This window comes from Lonchura striata, chromosome 1, assembly GCF_050655825.1.
Source record: "Lonchura striata isolate lonStrDom1 chromosome 1, ASM5065582v1, whole genome shotgun sequence".
In the NCBI taxonomy this organism is placed as follows: Eukaryota; Metazoa; Chordata; class Aves; order Passeriformes; family Estrildidae; genus Lonchura; species Lonchura striata.
The window spans coordinates 112,328,298-112,349,650 of NC_140703.1; the positions used below are offsets into that span (position 1 = coordinate 112,328,298).

Consider the following 21,353-nt stretch of genomic DNA (forward strand, 5'->3'; position numbering starts at 1 on the left):
ACAAGACTTACAAGGTGAGAACAGTGTAATATTTTGCTGGTATGTTTTTATTACAAAATCTCATGTACATCTGTGGTATCACAAATAGATAATCAGTGTTAGAAGCAAAGGAGGGAAAGACTCCCAGTATTTTATTCCATCTGTTGGCTGATGCTATTCTATCATCAGGATCTGTCAGGAGTGCTATAGAAGTGTATCCAGATCAGTAATTTTATAATAATAGGTTACAGAGGATATAAACCTATTGAAGATTTCTCTGAGTGATGCCTTTCTCATGATTAATGCCCAAGAAAGCTTATTGATGGATTCCTATTGATTTTAATTGGCTTTGCTTAATGTCCCAAACCCAGAAACTCAATTTTAAGAAATCACACCAGATTTGTTATGAAGAGGTAATGTTATAGAATACTAAAACTGACTTTTCCAAAGGCTGCAAATGTAAGTCCTAGATCAAATCTGAATTCACCTCAGTTATTCATCAGCTTATCAATATCAATTTTCTTGTCTTCCATTATTCAGTTTTGTTAAAACAGTTAATTTAATACATTAATATAGAAGAAAGAAAATCATAAGACATTATAAGACAAATCATAAGACATTAGTCTGTGACTAAATGCTCCTTTTAGTTTAAGTATGACAAGCCTAAAGATATTTTTCCATCACTTATTAATTTACTACACAAGTATTTGTGCAAAACCTAAATCATGCAATTATGATTAATACTCTGAAAACACTTTCTAAATATCATTACAATCCTAAGAGAGGATTTTCAAATCAAGGCATTCAATATTTCTTAATTAGTGGAAGAGTTTGAAATTTTCATTTCTCACCTTTGGAAGCTTATCTCTTTTGAGGAAAAATGGAACTATGTCCCGGCCTGAGTTTAATGGTAAAATTTCTCTTATATCAATAGTATCATCAGACAAATAATAACGAAGAACAAGTTCCCGTGGGTCAGAAAGCTGCGATTCTGGGTCATTCCACACACCAGAAAACCCCAAAACTTGTCCATCAAACTCCAGAAATTGTTTCAAAGTGTCGAAGCGTTCATAAGGATGGAAAGGATTCGTGCTCGCCAGATGTCTCTGGTAAAGGAGAAATTAAGAGAAATGGGTTTTTAATTATTTACTCCTAAAAACAAGATCACAACTGCATGGTGCTGTCTAACCCTAGAACATGGGTTTAGGACTTTGAAATGACACCACATCATTACAATACATGAAATATGATTTATGCCATTATCAGAGGAGTATTTACAGGGTTGCTGTGCCCTCAGAAAAAAACATAAAAACTATTTTGGATTGGTTTTAATCCTTGTTTTTCTTGCAACAAGATCCTCTAGATCAGGAATTGTTAAATTATTTACAGTACAGCTCATATTTTCAAGAAACTGCCTGTGGTAATCAGATAACTAGAACACCAAATAGCATCACTCTTCCTGATTTACTTCCTTAAAAATGATTTCTTACAGATAATGTGGGGTAAAGAATCAATTTATTCTTTTCCCTTTGGCATTTTCTGTCGTTCAACTTTAAAACATAGATTTTTAACTTTTGATTCATGTTACACAGTTGGCAGATACTGGGTGTGCTTGTTCTCCTCTCAAAACACCCATGGGTCTCATAAGGAACAGCAAATGTTCAACTAAAGATGCTTTCCAGCTCATGTGACAAGGTGCTTCCTGCAGTCATGGTTGCAGCAAAACCAGTAGCAGTGGGTTAAACTGGGTCCCAGGACGATGATCCAGTCCAAGGACTGCATTTCTATACTGTTTGTTCAATATATAAACAGTGACTTGAACAGAGTGTTTTTCATAAGTCAAAATTCACATGACCAAAGTGCATTAAAAGGGACAAGATAATCCTTCTCATCTACAAAATTGCTTCCAAAGAAGAATGGTGACACACATTGATGGGACAATGTGAGCTGAACTGTCTTAACAGAAAACAATGTTGACTATGGACAATTTATATTGTTGTCCAAATATCTCTTTATCCACAAACACACCTTCTGGCCTTAAAAATCTGTGAGGGAAAAATCCCATTCTTTCAGGGCATCAGATCTTAAACCAAGGAGATCAGAACCAAGTTATTTACCTTCCCAGTGCTTTCCTCCTTCCTCACCCTTGAAGATGCACTAGGCAGCAAAACACAGCCACAGAACCAGGTAACACCATCATCATCCATGGAATACCACCTCCAGCAATACAGGAGGAATTTCTTCATGGAAAGGGTTCTTAAGCATTGGAAGGAGATGTCCAGGGAAGTGGTGGAGGCCCCATCCCTGGAGGTGTTCAAGGAACACATGGATGTGACACTCAGTGCTCTAGTCTGGGTGACAAGGTGGGGATTGGTCACCGGTTGGACTTGATGATCTCAGAGGTCTTTTCTAACCTAAATGGTTCTGTAATTCTGTGAAATATGAGTCTAAATGGTTTACTGCACTTTCCACTGGCCTCATTTTCTATCCCATCTCATTCCTTACCTTCCTTCATACCTTCATTTTCTGGCCATGTACTGGGAGTCTTGTGGAAACCAATTTAATTTTGCTCAAAGTAGCCCAGAGCAATCAAAAAAAATTACCTTCCACAAATTAGGTGGTAATTTTTTCACAGAAAATTGAAAGCTTAAGGCAGCCAGAATCTGCTAAAATACTTTTCTGGATTTTCTCAACAACTGACAACATGGAGACATATATTTTAGTATTTTTTGTCTTCTGAAACTCATGTTTCTCAAACCTTTTTCCCCTCTCCAATCTCTTTAGGGATTGTTATGCCCAATTCTTGAATGCTTTGCTTGTTGTTAAAAAAAATACTAAAACATAAGTGGGTTATGCAGTACTATTCAAAATGTTGACACAGTCTGACAGTATCAAGAAAACTCAGCATGTGTTTATATGCACAGCTGTTACCTACAGGGGCTGAGTAAGGGAAAAGAAACCCATGGCCAGGCTGAGTCACCACAACACAGAACCAGATGTGTTACAAATGCTGCTTTTCACTGGGGGACTGCACAAGCCTGGCAGCATAAATGAAGAGAAACCAACTTGTTGGCCTGAGAGTGCCTCAGAGTCATGGAAATTGTCCTACACATCTCAGGCACAGGCACCTCCCATTACTGCTGCTGTGACCCGCAGCAGTTTGCTCACTGGGAGCACTGGGGATGCCACAGACACAGGGAGTACTTGCTGCTTTCAGAGGACCAGGCTGGATCTGTCACAACAGGCTGCATATTATGGGCCAAAAGTCCTAAGAGTCAGGTCAAGTGTCATTTGCACTCGTATTAATCAAGGAAAACTGAAAGAACTGAAAGAAACTTGCTATTATTCACAACAGAAAACATCACTCCCATTACTATTCCCAGAGGGGGAAAAATAAATAAAAACAACCAATCCTGCAACAGGGAATCCACATTGAATCTAGGAGTTGTGAGTGAGACTTCTGGAGGTGTGTGTTTGTGTATATGTGATCCCATACACTTACAAAAGAGGGAGGCAAATAAAACATCAGAAGTCTTAAAACTGCAGAACACTGGGTTCTGTATGGCAGAAGAATCTGCTTTACACATGTAAAGAGCTGTTAAAAACATGCTGGAGTAGAGATGGAAGATAACATATGAATAAAAGAAAAGAGTCTGCAGGAAGCCTTGGGTGGTTGGAACCACAATTCCAATTAGATCTTCCTTTAAACACTTTAAAAGTCTTCATTATCATCGGATGAGCTCAAGCAAAATCATAAGTAGAACATGTAAATTACAGTAGAACATGTAATATGTACACCTTTTTTTCTTTTCAGTTCAATACTGAGAGGCTTATATTATTTTTCCTAATTAATTTTATTCTGTTTTAAAATGTGTGTGAACACATTAAGAGAAAATTATTTATTTAGTACAATGAGCCACATTCCAAAATTTTTAAATCCAAGTTTTCTCTTGGGATTTACTCTTGAAATAGCTACTTTCTATTTGATACTAAAGAAATAATGTATGTAATGCATATAACTAATATGCATTCAAATCAAGTTTTATTTTTATTTTTATTTTTTTCACCATTGCTGCCCCTCCTGACCTTTTGCCGCTCCGTGGTGTATGGGTCATCTGGACAGCTTGCAGGAGGATTTAGTCTGATTCCTATCTTCCTCAGGAAATTTTTTGTGTACAGGTCACAATCTATAATCTTGTATTTTCGGCCATAAAAGATTACTTCTGTGTTGATATTGAAATGATACATAGTATAGAACTGATCCTCATGAGGAGGTGGAAGTGGAATCGGCTGCCGTCGAACAATAGTTCCTGTAAAACAGAGTAAATTCATTAAGTAAACAATATTTGTTCTAAGGATCCTGACAGAACTAGGTTTGGAGAAGAAAAACCTGCCTTAGCAGGGGAAAAAAAGTATGACTTATCAAGGGACATTGAACTGACACTGAACTGAGCTTCCTTAAGGAGCACATGGAAAGTAGAGACAAGAGAGGTGAGTTGGGCTGATTGTTGGTCTGAAGCAAAGAATCCATCTCAAAACTATAGTGCCACAACCTCACAACCCACAGTCTCACAGGAACATTATCCAAGAAAGAAAGGAGAGGAGAGAGGAGAAAAAAGAGAGAAATTTTAACTTTGACAAAGGAATCAAATACTTAATTTTTCTTATTCATAGTCTTTAATTGAAAGAACTGTTATCCTGGCAGCATCAAATTTTATTACCTTTTGAAGATTAAAAGACATTAAAAGACAAGGAAACTGCTATTGGCCTATCAGCTAAAACTCTCAAATACATTGATGAATTGGGTGATGCTTCAAAAGTACTCACTGCTTCTGAGCAAGAGACTGGAGCATCTTTCAAATGAGAAAGGCTGAGAGAACTGGCTATGTTCAGTTTGGAACAGAGGTGACTCGAGGTGGGGAAAATCAAAGTTTACAGATCCCTGATGAGAGAATGAAGAAGATGGAGCCAGGCTCTTCTCCATGGTGCCCATTGGCAGGATGACAGCAAATTGAAAGATACAAAATTCCAGCTGAGCACACAAACCCACCTTTTTACTGTGAGGGTGACCAAATACTGGAACAGGCTCTCTACAAGGGTTGCAAAGTCTCCATTCTCAGAGAAACCCAAAAGAACATGGCCCTGGGCATCTGTCTAAAGCTGATTCTGCTGATTCTGAGGAGGGCCACGAACTAGCAAACCTTTTAGGGATATCACAAATATTTCAGAAATAACTTACAGGAATTTTAGAACCAACTTAGGGGGTCCTGGGGAGAGAGGGGATAAAGGGAGGCAGAGCAGAAGGGAGAGAGATACCACATTGTTCTTTGGTGTTTGAAGGGCCTTGTTCCTAGGTTAGTCCATGGAAATTCTTTATTGTTCACTTTATTTCCCTATAGATAAATTTGTATGAAATACGTCTCTTTACTACATTATCAGAGTTGTTTGTTAAGTTCTAATTTGTACAATGAAAACATATCCTTAATTTTTGAGAAGAATAAAGCAACAAAGCAGATTTACTTTATGTTCCCATTTAAATAATTATTTAAGACCCATTCATCATCCTGATGTTTCACATGTACTGAATCCAACATTCTGGTTACTGACCTTTGTAAAATAAACTTGAACCTCTCTCTGCTTAAGCATATTATATACCTATCTAGGATATATCTTCATGAAAGGTGTTAGTAAATGTGGGATGTAGCACATTTTAATGGGATGTAAAACTGCATTGCATTAGCTTTAACAAAACCATATACTTTAAAATATTTTACCTGATTTTGGATAATTCTTAGGTCAATCAACAGATAATGGGGTAAGTCAGAGCATGCAAATCTTGTTGAATCATCACTCTAACTAAAATATAATGGTTGATGATTTTCCAATATGAGGTGTTTTCAGAGATTATATTCACTTCAGGTTTGGTGAATCAGCCTCAGCTTGTTTTTCATATCACTTTTAAAGGTAAAACACATATACCCATTTTCTTCTGAGGGAGAAGAATTTCTTTCCTAATGGAAAATGTCTTGTAAAGATATTATCTGTAGCAATCCTTTGCTTTTATTAGGTATCATTGTGCCTGATGTACACATGTAGAGGGTACATTTCATAATGTTGAATTTGAAATTTAATAAAACCTGATCAGCTGGGGTTAGATTTCATCATTTTAAAATTGTTTTTCCTTCTGGAAAATAATATATTTTGTCTAGAAATTTGTTGCAAGCTGTTAAAGGAGCATCTGATCGTGCAGTTTTCAGGTTGCTCAGGATGAATTGCTAATCCTGATGGTTCTTTGGTTGTCAGTTTATTGAGCAGGACATTCTACTGCACCACTGAGTGTTGATTTAAATATTTGCATCTGGTCAGACTAAGGCTCTGCTCTACTGTGCTCTTGGAAAGGGAGTTGAGGTACTTGCTTTTCTCTGACAGTGGTGGTGGCACTGAGCTCCCACCATAATTTGTGGCATATCTTTCCTCTTGTGGCTTTGGATTATTTGGCAACCCCAGCATCTCCTTAAGGAGATCTCACTAGTAGTGAAGGCCTTTTGACAACAAAGCTGTGCAGAAAATAATTTGGTGTCTGCTGCTTCCCTTCTCTGCAGAAGATATTAAATGGCATCCAGAGTTTCCTCAGCACAGCTCTCTGACTCTGCACAAGCTCAAGAGTGCATTAGAGAGAGGAGAGGAATGAGTAATACCTGGAGTTTGTACATGCATTGCTTGCACAGAAAGAGGAGAAGCCACCACTATTATTCTTGCAACACCAAGAATTAATCCAAAAAAACAAGGAGGCTTCTTACATTCACTTATTCACCCTTCCAGAACATAGCAAGGTCATGATTTGGCCACCATCAAATATGGCAAAATCACAATTATTTCAAGGCCTTGGGGGAGGCTTAAACTCTTAGATAATCTGTTATATTGGAGGAGCTGATGCAACTTCACTTTCCCACTTGTACTTTCCTCTTCAGCCAGCCAGCCTTGGGAACCCAGCCAGGAGGCAGCTCCACTCTCTTTTTCAGCTGGCTGACCTTGGGGAAACCAGCCAGCTGCTCCACTCTGCTCTGGCTTGCAGGGTCTGGACTGCACTGGAAGCTACAGTCAACCCCACAGGAACAGAAATGACCTTTTGATAAGACAGTATCAGCCAGCCACAGTCCTGTTAACTGGGAATTATATGTACAAAACACTTGCAACTGCCATACATAGCCTGGCTCTCTATGGTGGATTTTTTTTTTTTTTTTTTTTTTTTAATACTGAAAGAGTAATTATCATTCTGGCTGTGGAAGAAGCATTTGGAGTTTGTTATGTGCTCAAGTTTACTGTCCTTCTCTCCTTATCTTGACTTCAGCCTTGTGCACTGTGATTGTCCCGCTGTTTCTGGCTTTGATTCTGGTTTCTCAAGTTCAAGGTCTCTGCATTCCCTCCTCAATACAGATTTTTTCTAATGTTTCTAATATTTGCCAAATAGCAAGGCATTATCCAAAATTAAATGAAGTTTAAATTTCAGCTATTTAGTAGCAACCTTGTAAGTCCAAATTCATGTCCATGTTCAGCAGCCAATTTTATAAAGCAGTTTTTAAAGTCACTGAAACATTTCCCACAGATCATTTAGTACATTACTTTGAGATTTTGATCAATGGTAAAAACATATTTTCTTGCTTTTTTTCTCTGAAACCAATTTCTTTTAGTTTTGTAAAATCATAATTCAATTTAGAAATTCTTCTAACTTCTTTGACCACTGTTCCTTCACCAGATCTTCCTGCAGTCTGTAAGCCTGTCCAAATTTCTTTCCACAAAACCACAGGCACTACAATGGGAAACTACTGCATTTCTCCCATCCCACCATTCTCAGACACCCATTCAGACCACCAAAATCTCATCTGTGGGTTATGGCACAAGCCTTGGTAATCCCATGTCCTCAAGGCATTAACCAGCCAAGATCTACCCTTGATCTACCCTGTCACAGCTCTACCTTCTCTCCAAGAAGCCTTTGGAATACAGTCATGCCAGCTGTCTGGTTTACATCTTTTTTGACAGGGAAAATATCCAAGTTAAAGTGACCTTCTGCCTCCAACAGTTCAATTCTACTTTATCCATCATTGGTTTTTGCTATTGGTTTTTGCTGTTCCTCCTTTACACAATCCCTTTCCTGGCACTGCAGCTCTCCAGTCTTTCACACAGACTGAGAGCCCATCCTGCTCCTGATGTCCTCACACATTTTTCTTCATGCACCTGTGCTCTTTTGTTCAGTGCAGTTTGCCTTTTAGCAACCTAAGCTCTCCTACAGCTGAACTTGCCTCAACAAATCTCCGGAATTTTAATTAACTGAAAAGTTGTATTTCAGCAGATGTGCAGAGAGCAGCATGATGGTCAAGATCCTGAACTTCAGTTCAGTTCAGCTCCTCACCCTGTAATGACCTTTTCTGTATGATCATGGGTAAGATTTTCATTCCTTTGTGCTTCAGTTTACCAGCTCCACAATGCAGACAGTTACACTCCTGCTGTTCTTGGGCTTAAAAATTCCCGGTCAGGATGAAAAAATTTGAGCAATGTAAGATAGACAGACAGATAGATAGACAGAATTATATTAAAAGAGAAATGGGACAATTCTTTATTGAAAACTGTAAGATTAGCAGTAAATGATTTAGTATATATTTTTAAGAAATATTGTTTTTGCATGTATTCAACAACAAATATTTAGAGCCTTTAACATAGCAACATTGTCATTGGTCTTCAGTTATGGAGCATGAAGTCAAACTCCAAGTGCATGTGAGAAGAGAATCCTCTGATGGGTGTCTCCATCCTCTCTTTCACTCTACATCATATTAATTTCTAGGACAACAAGAATATTTATGTAGATGTTTATGATAAAGTATAGACCCCATATCTATGCATCAACTGTGAAGCCCAAACACATTCCAAATAGTCCTTGGGCCTTTCAATCTACAGTTTTCCTTCTTAAACACAACCAATACACTGAGCTTCCTTACCAGCCCAGGTACCAGTGACAAATAAATTAAGTGCACTTTGGAGATCCTGGAACATTTACTTTTAATCCATCAGGTAAATATGTTGCAGATATATATTTTTATCCCACATAAAGTACTCAGTAAATCTCATAGAGACTTTCAAAACATCCTTGCATGGAAGACTGAGAAAATTCTTGTTTTTCTCTAATACTATTCAGTTAATTTTAGGTCCAGTATCAAAGGTGACTCCAACAATCATTAACACAAGATACAACCAAGGAAACAGGAGGAAATTGTAGCCTTCCTGTCACAAAAAGAACAGGACTAGACTGCCAGGAACATTAGGGCTGAAGAGGCAGCCTACACAACCCATAGTACAAAGACAATGAAAATAACTCCCTCAAAGGAATCAGCTTTGAATATGCTTTATCCTGCTCTAAAGAATCTGGCTTCCACCTTCTCTCTCAAAGGTATCAGCTCTGACTCTCTGTACTTCCTTTGTCAGTGGACATTTCCTCTAAGCCACAAACCCCAGAAGCAGCTGCTCTCACTCTTGGGGCACACAAATCAAGGAAAACCTAAACCTGATGAAGTCTCCCACATCTTACATATGGGTGCAGGGTGGGGGTAAGGGAAAGAGCCCCAACATGCTTTTCTTCACATGAAAAAGCACTTTCCCAGGTAGGAATAGGACAAGATTTCATTGCATTCAAAATGAGTCCCTACAAAACTTCTGGCACGAACTACTCAACACAGGAACAGTGGCACCTGAAATACTGTTTTAAGAGATTCACAGGCAATTTTATCCCAGCCCTAAAATTAATGATGCACATAACACCTTTAAATATTATCTTATTCTGTACACAGAGAAATTTATAGCATCTGCAGATCTGGGAAAAGAACAGGGTAGTTAAATGGTTAACTTATTTTTGAAAATTGCTGTGCTAAGAAGGTATAAAATGTACAAAACATCTTTGGGGACTGGGAGGTGCAGTCATCCCAAGACATCCTGCTTCTCTGGATTATATCCCTTGAAAACTTTTAATTCTGGCAGTGACCCATGAACACCAAGAAGCAGCAGCTGTGCTCCCCCTCTGCAACAGGATGTTGACCGCTAGATCACATTTTCTTAATATAAACCAAGTCCAATAATACCCCAGTAAATCAGCACAGCAAATGCTCCTCCTGAAGTCCTCAAGCTGGTCCCAGAGCAGGGATGTGACACTGAAGCAAGGCAGCTCCTCAACTTAAAAGGCATCAAAGAAGAATTACTGTGCCAAGGGCACTTTAATCATAAAAGAACCAAAAGCCAGAGGCACAGAAGACTCTTGTCTTCAATAAAGGCAGAGACACTGCAGTAGCTCATGAACAATTACAGAGCTGCTGCCACAGAACTCCCTGTCATTGCCAAGATGGGAGGAGCAGGAATGGAGATCTAGAACACAAATTGTTTTTGCAGGACTGACATAACACTGACAAAGATCTTACCATCATATGATTTCAAATTACTACATTAGAGAAAAAATTGTACGTTTGAGTAGGGAAGAGGATTCTGCCTTACAAAACCCACATTTAAGAAACTAAGACAATAAAAAACTTCACATCATGATATATAACAAGAAAAGACAATTATACCTGGGAATTGACACCCCATTTTAGCTGTAAGAACTCACATTATATATCCTTTGGAATAGACCAAGACTATATTGAAGAGAGATATAAAGGGGAGGAAAAAAGGTGCCAATAAAAACAGATACCTTGATTTATGCCACTGTTTTTCACTACAGGCTCAGTCACTTGAATTGTATCATCCTCAGGGAAGAAATATATTTTACAGTGTCTGATTCTATACAGCTCTTGATTTTTCTCAGGCACTTCTTCTTCAAAATAGGCCTCAAAATTCAACACCTATTAAAAACAATAAACAAATATAAAGCAGCAAAATCTCCAATGCTTTTGCAAAATATGTCAAATAAACTTGTATAGATCATAAGTAACTAAATGTATGGATTTCAGGAGGTAGATTTATTTCTCAGAAACGTAAGAACAGAAATCCACATTAAAGGACATAAATTTAAAATTATTTGCTTGGCATTTTTATTATCACAGCATCTAAGCAGAGATGGAACTCTAAAGTAAAAAAATAAATCAAATACAAAACTATCAGCAGGTTGCTTGGAAAGTCTTCCAAACAAAGCATTTCTGATAACACAATGAGCCGCCTAGGTACTGAAGCAAATTTTAGACTGCTATTCTATGAATTACTAGAAAATACAGAGCAAGATGACAGCAATGGCTTTACCATCAAGGTAAGTGGAAAGAGCTCTTTTTAAGCAAATCCTGCAAGTGTTCAAATGAATGGTACTGAAGACTATCAGAGAGAAATGGCATTTTTTAGGAGGCATTAACAGCTATGTGATATTGGCATTTCAAAACTTCCCTTGTTCTGCAGTTCAGTGAGAGAGGAAACCTCAGAGAGTGTAGAAACTTCTCTTTATGGTCTCTTGTAACAGCAATAATGCAAAAAAAAAAAAAAACCCACCTTCACAGGGTAGATGCTCACTGGCCCTCATACCTGGAGATCCTAGCTCAAACTCAGACACCATTACACAAATTTTGCACTTCTTGGTATCAATTTTTAACCACCAACACCAAAGTTAAGGGAACATGGGACATGTAGCTACTTCCTAGGGCGTTACCTAGCAGGATGTTTGCTTTGGTAAGTATGTGCAGGAAGGCATTAATTAAAACAGGTTTCCATCATGTCCCCCCAACACATTTGGGTCAAATGACTGTTAATTCATACTTAATCTTCCACACTGGTTATATTTAATAAATGCAATTACCTTTACTCTTAATTCATTAGACAACCTGAAGCATTGAAAAAAATACAGTTTAGCCATTGCCTATGTTTCAACAAGTAGCTAGCAGACCATGAGTTGGAAATGTTTGAAATCTAGTAAGCTGGTTGAGTTCCCTGCATGACAGAGCACACTGGTTAATAGTCTGTACTCCTTTTGCTTGTGCCTTTGGGAAGCTCAAAGTGCCTCCATGAGTACTCATGGAGTACTCATGAGTATTCTGTCATCCAGAGATTTTATAACACTTCATGGACAAGAACAATCTCCTTTTCTACATCTGGGAAGAGAGAAGTAGCAGCCTGCCCAGGAGCACACAACAACAGCCACCCTGTGTCCTGCTCAGACTTCTCTCAGGCAGGTAAGGTGCAAGATGAATAATTCTGTTCCCCGAAATTATTTCAAAGGCTCAGATCTCACTGATTTTCAGCAACCGCGAAAATGGTTTTTCTGTCATTGAACAGTATGACACACATATTTTTGGCATCAATTCTGCTGCACTGTAACCCTCCACTGCTACAGAAATAAAATTTAAATTATAATAAAATTACACAACCATTACCTGTTTAACCTTATGGCATTAGATCTTAGCACAAAGAAATCTAAAAAACTCAGTTACAGTTTAATTAGTACAACATGAAAGTTTCTGAACAATGTACAGACTTGAAAATAAATTTAAAAATTAATACTTGTCCACATTTTTTAACTGGGGATTTCACTGTTTCATGTATCAAACACAAAAACACTGGACAAAACATCTGACATACAACAAAAGCAACACAAACTATCAATCTGCAACATCTCTTCCTCTTTCCATTTGTTTAAACACTGGTGCAGAGTGTCATTTTTGGTGACCGAATGATCCTTCCTGGCCTCCAGCTACTGTTCTGGAATGACCAGGGGCCCTGTATAAATCTCTTGAACACTCCAGGGGACATAAAAGGTGCTATGGTAGACCACTGTATCCCAGTCTGAACATCCTGGGCTTCAGCTGACAAGGATCAGAATTTCATTCCTTACCCAGCTGCTGATAACCCATGAAATCACTGGAAACATGGAACCTTCTGTACCCTCTTGTCCCTATTCTGCCAGACCCACTAGAATAGGGACATTTGATGAACATACTCTTCAAGAGCTCTGCTTCATCACTAATTGTTCTTAATTTTGTCAGTGATCTCTTCTGAGAACAGTTGTCTCATGAGACACCAGCCAGGCAAAGCAGTCTGTTTGCACAGAAGTCCAACCCCAATCACATCCTTAATACACTGGGTTTATTTCTTTCTCTGAGCACACCTATGCCCTGGTTTATCCCATTTGGGGAGCTTGTGCAGGCTCTTTTGCACTCACACTTCATTCTCTTTATACCCTTATCAACATGCTAGTGTGTGACTGAAATATATGCAGCAACCAACTAAAATTTTGCAGATCAAAGCAGATGATTCAAGAAGTGTGAGGAGGGGAAGGAACAGAAATGAAGATGACTTACTTTTCATTTTGGACCAAAGTTAGTCTTAGAAATATTCAACATGTAACACCTCCTAACTCCTAACTGGAGTCTCATCTGAAGTACAGAACTACAAAGTTCCCATTCCACTCCTTAAAAAATTAAATGTTACCTATGAAAACCAAAAATAACAAATACTGAATAAACTCTGTAGCACTTTGTAAAGTGCCATGAAGTTTCCCTGGCACCTGTGGAAGTCAAATTATAAACATCATTCCAAGCTCAGGAAGCCCTGTGTGTATACTTAATTGTAGAAGAAATTAAATTTACACCTGCTTCCTATTAGGCAAGTGAAACCACAAAGACTACTTCTCAACTTACTTAATAATTAAGTTTTATGTCTGTCCTTCCAGTTGCTTTGGTACTATTGAAAGTTAACAGCCAAAGTGGTAAGAAAGCATCTTACATTTCAAAAGATAAACACCTACTCAAACTTTTTGTCATTAAGTGCTTTCTGCTGAGTCCCAAACTGCAGCACTGGAGGACAGAGCTGCATTCCAGGCCCTTAACTGGGGAAGCTAAATTACTTGAAGAGTGAGTATCCTGTAACAAACTGCCACTAATACAAACACATGAGTCCTCCAGAGGCCAATTCTGAACCTGCAAACTCCTATCCTGGACTGCCCTGTGGATGCACACATGGATCAGGAATGGCCAAAGGCCAGCAAGTTCCTCTCACCAGCCAAGGCCAAGACCTGATGCTCATTGGAAGGTCCCTCTGCCTCCTACTGAACCCCTGAATTCCATAGACTTGGATACAAGGCCTGAGAAGGCAATACACCCTCCTTGCTCCAAGAAGGGAGTAGGAAGAGCAAGTTCAGGTCTGGCTGAAGCCTCAACACCTGGGCCAGGCCATACCCAAGCACATTGCTCTGTGAGCAATACCAAGGATCTCAGAGGCAAAGCCAACCAAAGGCATGTGAGCTATTCAAACCTAACATTTTCTTGTTGTAGTTCTGCTCTGCCAAAAATGAATGGGTAATTGTAAGCCAATTACCTGCACGGCTTCTCTTTTAAAGCAAAAATTATGAGATTTGCCATTCTTCTCAATATTTAAATACCATAATCATTTAGTCATGCAACATTTCTGTGATCTGCTGAATGATTCCTTTTTCTGGATCATTTTCCTTCCCTGATTGTAGACCTTTTGCTTTAGAATAAAATATCTCTAAGAATGTAATGTGAATTTAAACACAGCAAGCAAAAACAATATGCTACAAAATTCCTGTCATCACAGCTTATAGTTATTTGATAACTCTCTAACTTAAAAGGTGTCACTAAATTATTGCCAAAAAACCAAACTAAACCAAACCAAAAAAAAAAAAAAAAAAAAACCACCAAAACCAACCAAACAAACAAAAAATCAAATTCTAATTTTAAATTTCTGTGTCTGTATCAGACATACTCAATTACAAAATAACAAATCACACAGAAGTCCAGAAGTCAACAGGACTTGAGCATACAAGAATGATGGCATAAGTGAATCCCAAGCATGTAGTACTACACTGAGTTTAATGATTCCCAAGTGCCCAGACACACTTTCTCCTGGACTGGGTTTTACCTTACATTCATTCTTACCAGCTTGCCAAATAATTCCCTTACTGTCATACTAGAAAGGAATATACTTCCCACTCCTTTATTTTTATTAAATCCTGTAGGAGATGTATCCCAACACAGAAACATGTTTATGTATTGATGTAGGGCATGACATGTGTTTATATTAATTGTCCAATACATTAATATAAAAAAAAATACCCACTACCACTCTTTTTGCCTATCTAGGAGCTTTTATTGCATGTACAAAGTAATCTTCTGAAATATCTGACTAATGAAATTTCATTGGTATACTCTGTCATATTGTAGCTATTCTCAAAAAAAAAAAAAAAAAAAAAAAAAGGATTTCTACATACCTGCTTGTCAAATGCTATCCAAGAAGGAGGACTACTTCCTATTGCTTCAGGAAACACACTGTTGGTAATTTTCAGGGTCTGACCAGGTAACAGTTCACCTCCTATTCCACGTTTATCTTCAAACAGCCTGGGAACATTATTGCTGTAACCACAGATCTGTGATCTGTGGAACTTTTCTTCCCCAATCTGTCAAAAGTGCAGAAGAAAAAGAGAAAAAATTTCAGTGTTTTTGTTTTTAAGTCTATTATGATAGCTGACCATCCAGGAAAGGAGGATAAATCATGCAAAAGTTTCTTTATATTTACTTTTAATACAGACTCTAAAAACCTGTAACAACGGGAATGCTGTAAGTGAAGTGACATTTTCAAGTGGCCAATTTGCCAGTCTTATTGACAAAAATGGAATAATATTCCAGTAATTTACCTAAGTTGAGAGAGTGGATAGAACCAGATGTTTAACCCCCACACTCCTTCCCTGCAATAAGGATTGAGGTAGGTGGTAAGGAAAGAATCATCTCCAAAAATGGTTGTAAAAGGTAAAGGGAAAAGGCCTTTCCTACAGCTCTCCAGAGGACAAATGGAAACAGTTCAGCAGCACTCAGAGAACAGTCTGCTCTCCTTATTCATGTCAAAGATCTTATTTACACTCGCATCCCTGAGTGCAAAATAAATTCCTCTGTACTAGTGAATACACTTGAAATTTGGGAGGCTGGACCTGAATCAAAAGGCAGACATTCATTTCATCTGGGAGTATTTCAAAAGGAGGTCTCTGTAGTGAATCCTCTGTATTATTACTAATATTTCAGGCAATTAAAGATGGAGCACTTAAAAATACAGGAAAAACCAACAGCAAAGAAAACTATCTTGCCCACTCAAATTTCTTGGCTGGGGCTGGGCTAGTCTTCAAGTTACACAGAAAAGCTTATGGGCTCACATAAATATCACTCCTGTCTCTGGGAATGTCCCTCCTAATAACCTGCCTGCTTTGCTGGCCAGAGGCAGCTGGGTGAGCTGGCAGCAATCCCATAATGACCCCACACATCAGTCTCGTAGAAGAGACAGGGAAATAGGAAATGCCAATGGAAAACTCAACTTCCTTCCATGAGCAGCAATCCTGATCTGTTAGCTCCTCTCCCTCTGCTATTCTTCCCTTTCTTGCCCTCTCAAATCCTCCAAATACTTTATCTGAGAAAGCAGAGAGAGGCCACTGCACCCTGGCATGCCCACTAAGAGGGAGGCCATTGGAGCTGTGCCCTCCCTTGCCCTGGGGCTGGGGGAACATGAGGGAAGATGAGGCTGAAGTGGGAACTGATGTTATGGGTGATAAAATTAAAGGTAGAGGAAAAAGCTGGACAGCAAAATTTTTCACGGCAGCACCAGAGCAGCATGCCAGTAAAATAGCAGGGGGAAAAAATTGCCTCCCCACTCCATTTGAAAGACTGGGCATCACTGATTATCACATGCATATGTGTAAACCACTACTCCCCCAAAAGGTGTAGACAGTTCTATGTTAGTATCATAAATCAAAAAATGGTACAAATAATCCTTTCTCATGATGGCAACACTCAAGTGCTCCAAGATAACATAGCATACACCCAGCAGTGCAGTTCTGGGAACAAGTGCAAGCAGTGAAGCTGCAAAACCTGAAAGTATTCAAGCAGTTATTTCATTCTGCCAGTATGAAAGAGTCAGGAATCTGCAAGGCAGGGAACCAGCCTCATGGCATAGAACTATCAACACCAGTCTGTAGGAACCCCTGCACACTGGGGTCACAGTCTGAACTGTTCACCTGCCTCCAGGTGCTCCAAATCCAATGGCACAAGAGAGAGCTGCTGACATTAAAAGCCCAATCACTGCTTTAGCTTAACTTTGCTTAAAATCCTTCTGCACACCACTTTTGCAAGGACATCAGTAAGAAAAAGAATACTTATTATTTTTACAAATCATTATTTTTAATACCATGATAATCAATGGCTATACCCTGGCTTAGGTTAAAAAAAGCTGAGCTAGCCAGTACCCTTTGAAACAGTTATTGCAAAGGAATTAGGTTCACATACTGGGGTCAGAAACAATCAGAGCTAGGAAAGCACATCCTAGAGAAGATACTTTAAAGGTAAGCAGTGTTTTGAACAAAGGTGGATAAAAGAGCATGCAAAAAGTATCATAATTTAAAGAATAATACAAAGGAAACAGAAAAATTCTCCTCAAGATATAACTCAAGAAAAAGAGCTACTGCATAAAAGAGAAAATCAATAAAAGGAAATGCTTGTATGCAAACTAGGAGCTCATCGGTCCCCCTACCATAAAGCATTGCTCAAGCCAGGAATTTAACCAGTCACATTTGCAGGAATGATGCCCAAAATTAATTTTTTTATATCAGCACAGCTTTTTGAGCTGTGATATAAAATGCCATGGTTCAGAGTGAGCACTGACAAAGAAAAGCTTTTCAAGTCCTCAAAACTTCTAGAAGCATTTGCTGTTCATACGTTTTGGGGGTTTAACAGCAAAAGTATGGTAAAGTGTTCATCAAAGTAATCCAGCAATAACCCTGCTGGAATTTCCAGAATTTAGGGCTAAAATCACAACATCCTTAAAATTTGATATGAAAAATACATGATGAAACATCTTCAATTCTTGAATTTTTTGAGTCATTCCTATAACTTTTTAGGGTTTGACAAAAGACTATTTTAGTTTCCTAATCACATAAGTTCTTATCCTCTTCTTCCAAAAAGCACTGAGATCCATAGACAAAACAATCTTTTCTCAAAATCTGTACAGTTATTTCTTAAAAAATAGAAACAAAAAACAGAACAATAACAACAAAAATAGACATTTTAAGAAACAGATTCGTTATAATTGAGGATCACAAAAGGGAAAAATCACATTTGAGAAACTTCAGCTAATGAACTCAGACCACATCCAGCCTAAAATAGTGACAGAACATCATGCTACCTCCACATGGAATGACTTCTAACAGAAAGATTTCAGAGAGCAGGGAAAGAGCTTGAATGTATCTGCTGTGTTAATGCAGCTCAACTGAACAGGCTGTGGATCTGCTGAACAAAACTGGACATTTTCTGTGCAGTAAGCCTGAAAATACTGAGGATCCACTCAATAGTGACTAATATAAAGGTCAGGGTTCTCTGACTGCAGCTCTTGGCTTTGCAAACTCAGCCCCTGCAGTCCTCAGGGAATGCTGCCTCATGCTCACTCCATCTTGCTCTGGAATACAGTCACAGCAAACTCCTCAGGGAGCTGCACATTCCAGCTGAACCAAACACAGCTGGAGATCTTCCAGCACAGCAGCTGGAGTGATGGGAGAGCCCTCAGTGAGCTCTCAGAAGCCACGTTTTTAACTCAGTCCCACAGGGAGCTATGGCAGTAGTGGCAGCACAGTTCTGTACCCAGTATCCATCTGTAATTCCCACCTTGAGAACAGCAGCTGCACTCTGGATGTCCTGCTCAAACCCTGTATCAGGATGAAGTGTGGCACTTCTGAACTATTCTAAGCTGCTGATAAAGTCTCCTGGCTGCTTCAGCTAAGTGATAGAAATAAATGCAAATGCTACACACTGTGCCAGTCAAATTCATGTGACTGATTTCCAATTTTTTTATCACCTCCTGCTTGCTGCAGAGGTCTCAGGATGTTCAGGGGTTAAGTGGTACTGGCAAAGGAGGAACACCCTAAGACATTGTTGTCAGCAACTCTGGTGCCATTCTAAAAACATCACAAAATAAGCTGCATCAACACCAGTAGTGTGGAGCAGTACAGGAAAGGTATGGATCTATTGCAGCAGGTCCAGAGGCGCTCCAGAAAAATTAGCAGGGGCTAGAGCACCTCTCCTATAAGGGCAGGCTGAGAGTTGGGGTTATGCAGCCCAGAGAAGAGAAGCATCCAGGGAGACCTTATTGTGGCCTTTCTTTAAGGGAGAGTATAAGAATAAAAGGGAGAGATTTTTAGCAGAGGCTGTTGCAAACAGACAAGGGGTTATAGCTTTAAGTGAAAAGAGACCTGATGGTATAAACTAGGTATAAGGGGGACATTTTTAACAATGAGAGTGGTGAAACACTGGGACAGGTTGCCCAGTGAGGTGGTGGATGCCCTATTCCTGGAAACATTCAAGGTCAGGTTGCCCTAAGTAACCTGATCTAGCAGAAGGTGTCCTGCTCATGGACTTGATGACTTTTAAAGGTCTCTTCCAGCCCAAACCATTCTGTGATTCTGGCCTGCTCTTAGTGCCTGGGAGAAGACAACAGATGGATAAAGGAAAGGGCCCAAAATGCAGTCACGAGGGACAGCTACAGGAAGATTCAGGTTTGGGGGTTGTGAACAGACAACATTCAGGTTGCTCAGAGCTGCACTCAAACTGGCCTTGAACACTTCCAGCAATGGGGTATTGACATGTTGTATGGGCAGCCTTGACCACAACATATTTATAGTGTGAAAATTACAGATTCCCTTTCAGGTATTTTAACATTATTAAGAATGTTAAAATACACTGTTTCATTTCCCTCCTGAAGGCACCAGCTAGAGTGCTGTGCATGAATTCTGCCTTATCCCCTGCACTGCTTCACATTAGAGCGTGTTCAGTGAATTCCAAGCTATCCTTGATGAAAAATTGTGAAGTAGGGATGTCAACCTTTTGTTTTGTTTGCTGTGATAAAATAACCATCTTGTCTATTTAGCCTACATTAATAGTATTGGCAACCTTGAAACAGCACATCAGCACTGCTGTCACTGCCCTCTCTGGCAAAGCCTTTATGCTTACTTACATAGAGGGGATCTGTCTCTCCCTGTTTTGTTCTGTAGGAGCTGCACCAAGAGCTCAAACTGCCCCAAAGCAGTTGCCAGATCACAGAATCAGTGAGGCTGGAAAAGATCTCTGAGATCATCGAGTCCAACCTGTGACCGACCACCACGGTGTCACTTAGACCATGGCCCTGAGTGCCACATTGCCACATCCAGGACCACCCCTGTGTTACCCAGAGAGTGGCACTGAGTGCCATGTCCAGGATCACCCCTGTGTCACTTAGACCATGGCCCTGAGTGCCACATCCAAGATCACCCCTGTATCACTTAGAGACACATCCAGGATCACCAATGTGCCACCCAGACCATGGCCCTGAGTGCCACATCCAGGATCACCCCTGTATCACTTAGAGACACATCCAGGATCACCAATGTGCCACCCAGACCATGGCACTGAGTGCCACATCCAGGATCACCCCTGTATCACTTAGAGACACATCCAGGATCACCAATGTGCCACCCAGACCATGGCACTGAGTGACACATCCAGCCTCTCCTTAAACACCTGCAGGGACGGTGACTGCACCACCTCCCTGGGCAGCCCACCCAATGTCTAATCAGCCTTTCTGTTCAGAAACTCCTCCTGTTGTCCAGCCTAAACCTGCCCGGCGCAGTTTGGCCTCAGCGCCGCCGGGGCCGGGGGGCTCAGCGCACCCAGGGGCGCCTCGCCCCCACCCGCGGGGCCGGCAGGAACGGCCCCGCCGCGCCTGGCACGGCCCCCGCAGCCCCGGGGCAGGGCGGGAGGCGGCGGGAGGCGGCGGAGGCGGCGGGAGGCGGCAGGAGGGCGGGCACTCACGCTGCGGCGGTGGCAGAAGCCGGGCAGCAGCGGCAGCGCCATGGCCGCCCCCCAACCGGCGCCGCCGCTGCGCCGGCACCGCGCCACGTGACGTCATGACGCCGTGACGTCACGGGGCGGGGCCAGGCGCGGGGGTCGTCCTGAACCCTCATCCCGAACCCTCGTCCTGAGCTGATCATCCCGAACTGATCATCATCCCGAACTGATCATCATCCCGAACTGATCATCATCCTGAACCCTCATCCCGAACCCTCGTCCTGAGCTGATCATCCCGAACTGATCATCATCCTGAACTGATCATCATCCTGAACCCTCATCCCGAACCCTCGTCCTGAGCTGATCATCCCGAACTGATCATCATCCCGAACCCTCATCCTGAGCTGATCATCCCGAACTGATCATCATCCCGAACCCTCGTCCTGAGCTGATCATCCCGAACTGATCATCCCGAACTGATCATCATCCCGAACTGATCATCATCCCGAACCCTCGTCCTGAGCTGATCATCCCGAACTGATCATCCCG

At 40.4% G+C, this 21,353-nt stretch overlaps 1 protein-coding gene across 2 annotated transcripts in view; it reads right to left on the bottom strand.

Moving 5' to 3' along the window:
- EFHC2 (EF-hand domain containing 2) overlaps positions 1–20,908 on the bottom strand; it is a 53,997-nt gene extending 33,089 nt beyond the window's left edge. The window contains exons 1-5 of one of the 2 annotated variants that reach the window (XM_077790904.2): positions 20,829–20,908; positions 15,224–15,409; positions 10,709–10,859; positions 4,066–4,289; positions 831–1,085 (exon numbers count right to left, since the gene is read on the bottom strand). In XM_077790904.2, the coding sequence (XP_077647030.2) occupies positions 831–1,085; positions 4,066–4,289; positions 10,709–10,859; positions 15,224–15,409; positions 20,829–20,870 (858 nt within the window). In that variant the 5' untranslated portion in view covers positions 20,871–20,908. The remainder of the gene's footprint in view (positions 1–830; positions 1,086–4,065; positions 4,290–10,708; positions 10,860–15,223; positions 15,410–20,828) is intronic. The other variant, XM_085586118.1, reaches the window with a different exon arrangement.
- Positions 20,909–21,353: the final 445 nt, after the last annotated feature.